The sequence below is a fragment of the Nestor notabilis genome, unplaced genomic scaffold (assembly GCF_000696875.1).
Source record: "Nestor notabilis isolate BGI_N333 unplaced genomic scaffold, ASM69687v1 scaffold3225, whole genome shotgun sequence".
Classification (NCBI taxonomy): domain Eukaryota; kingdom Metazoa; phylum Chordata; class Aves; order Psittaciformes; family Psittacidae; genus Nestor; species Nestor notabilis.
Window position 1 is genome coordinate 58,684 of NW_009928631.1, and position 2,663 is coordinate 61,346.

The following is a 2,663-nucleotide window of genomic DNA, read 5'->3' on the forward strand; positions in this document are numbered from 1 at the left end:
AACTTACTCAAATACAAGCCCCTTCTATCAAAAATCTAGTCCAGCAAACTGTATGGGTACCATAAGTAGTTGCACAATCCTTACAGAACAGGGGCTTTATTCAGGGAACTGTCTGTACATGTATGTACACCTTAGAAATGCAAACATTACATGCATCAAATATTATTCAGCCATGAATATGTGAGTATGCTACAAAGGAGAATTTGATAATGAAAAATATCCAATAACATTAGAAGCAGATGTCTGTGTGGAGTTTCCTTCAAGATCAAACACTTGCTTTCTCACAAATGATGAATACTACCATGTTTATTCTGTCTACCAGTAGTAGATGGATATTAGTGGAGACTGGTAAGTTAAAAGGCTTTTTTTTCTGTAATGAACAAATTGTGCTATTGGGGTGATGGGAAAACAGACTTTTTCCTTGGATATTCACTTGAAATGGAAGTTTTTAAAGTGTCCAGGGAGTTTTCCATCTGTACAGACTGTGATTTTCTGCACTTCTTTGGGAACAAGTCCTTGTAGAATTCCACAACCTTCTTCTGGAAGTGCTTCCCAACAATTACATACAAGACTGGGTTTAGGCAGCTGTTGCAAAAGGCCCAGTATATACTTATCTGGGTCATTATGTCATTGATTTCTTCCAGGCATTTAAAAGTGGGTGCAAGGTAACGGATTGTGTCAATGAATGTGCTGATCTGGAATGGGAGCCAGCAAATGATGAACAGCAAGAGCACAGCAAGGACCAGCATAGTGGCTCTCCTCTCTGTCTGGACTAATTTCATTTTTTGCAGCTCATTACTTCGTAAGGCTTTGATGATTTGCATTGTGCAGTAGGTAATTACACACAGTGGGATCACAAAGCCCACAATGTTCAACAAGCAGTTATTTGCAGGCTCCCAGTAGCTAGCTGGGTAAATAAGAGTGCAGGCTGTGATGTTGTATTCTTTGTAATAATGTAAATTTCGGAACACCATTGCAGGTGAACATATGAGCAATGCACATGTCCAGATTACAAAGCTATTCCATTTGGCACAGACAGTTCGTCGCATCCATCCAAGAGACATGGTTTTCACCAAGGCCAGATAGCGGTCGATGCTCACAAGTGTCAGGAAATAAATGCTAGAGTAAAGGTTCATGTTACTCATTATGTTGACAGCTTTACAGAGGAACAGGCCAAAAGGCCATTGAAACCCATTAGAAATATTAATGGCCCAGAAAGGTAAAGTACAGACTAACATTAAGTCAGCAAGTGACATGTTTGCTAGGTAAATTTCAGCCACTGTGCAGCGACTCTTGTGGAAACACAGGATGATGAGGACAAACGAATTTTCTATTGCTCCAAGAATAAATATAAACCAGAGGAAGCCAGGCTGAAAATCCTGTAGCCATTGCCATACAGTTGAATTAATACATTCGTATTCATGCAGCTGATGTACTCCTGAATTATTTTTGCAATCTGTTGGACTGACTGTGAGCTCCTGGGTGGCCACAATGTTGTGAAGTCGTGTAACATTTTCAGTTGTGATGGAAACCATTTCTGTGCAGAGAAAAAGAAAACAGTGACATGAGATTGTTGCGCCTAGCGCATTGCTGCCAAAGACACAGTAAGAAAAGCTGACGCTGCTTTTCTTACTGTCCTAAAAAGCATGGTTTTGAACAGGCTTACAATTCTCTGGGTTGCTTCCTGATACACACCCTACATGCTTGCAGAGGATCTCACAATCTAAACTGCTATGGAGTGCGTGGAACAATTTTAAGTGGGTGAAGAAGAGGGCATAAAGCAACAGCATACGTTGTAACTAACATGTTAACTGAACAGAACATTTGCCAATCTTTATTCACTAGAACCAAGCTGCAGCAAGTCTTTTTTAATTCTTTGGGAAGGTTCAGCATTACTTTCTCTTCTTATCTTTGTGTGTCAATAGCCATAGTCTCCTAAAGGACAGACAGATGAACCTTATGAATCTCATGTTGCTCATTGTTAAGCTGCTAGTTCCATGGCACATCCCTCAACATTTTACGCCCTCTCCTCTAAAGCAAGAATTGGATGGAATTCAATGGTACTTCTTCCCCAGACAACACCATATTTTTTCCCAAATGTTACTACTGTCACAGCAGACATTTAGTTTGCAGCTTTAGACTGTGCTATGAAAGCTGGAGGAGCAAGGATCAGTGTTTGTAAACAGTGTGCCTTTCTCAGCTTCGCACTGGATTCACCTGTGTATTTCTGTCTCTGTGCTACAATCTCTTTCTGCAAGCAAGTCACAGAAGAGATAAATGGCACCACTTTTTTGAGAGACCTTGGTTTTAATAGCTCCGCAGTTTGGCAAAGATTGTGGTCATCATGTAAGCCAGGATCTGCCTGCAGACCCTAGTTTGGGTCCAAGACCACAATCTGAAAGCCAGGTGCTGTACTGTGACTATTCTACAGATCAAAATGGCTTGGGGTCTTACAGGAAGCTATTTATGGGCATAAATACCGGATGTGTGCTTAAATGTTACTGAAACCAAAAGGAAGTTGAGCATGCAGCGTCCGCTCAGTGCTGTTAAAATGTTAACTGTGGTTTTATTGTTGTGCACTCAGATAATGAATGCTGAGATATTCAAATGCAAGATTGGCTTCCCGGAGCTGTATATATATTTCTCTGGACTGGGTGACAGAA

General features: G+C 40.8%; 1 protein-coding gene across 1 annotated transcript; it reads right to left on the reverse strand.

Moving 5' to 3' along the window:
• Nucleotides 1-389: 389 nt before the first annotated feature.
• On the reverse strand, nucleotides 390-1,535 carry LOC104405765 (B2 bradykinin receptor-like). Its single transcript, XM_010014572.1, has one exon. It carries the CDS (start codon nucleotides 1,533-1,535, stop codon nucleotides 390-392), a length of 1,146 nt encoding a protein of 381 aa, XP_010012874.1.
• Between the last annotated feature and the right edge of the window lie 1,128 nt (nucleotides 1,536-2,663).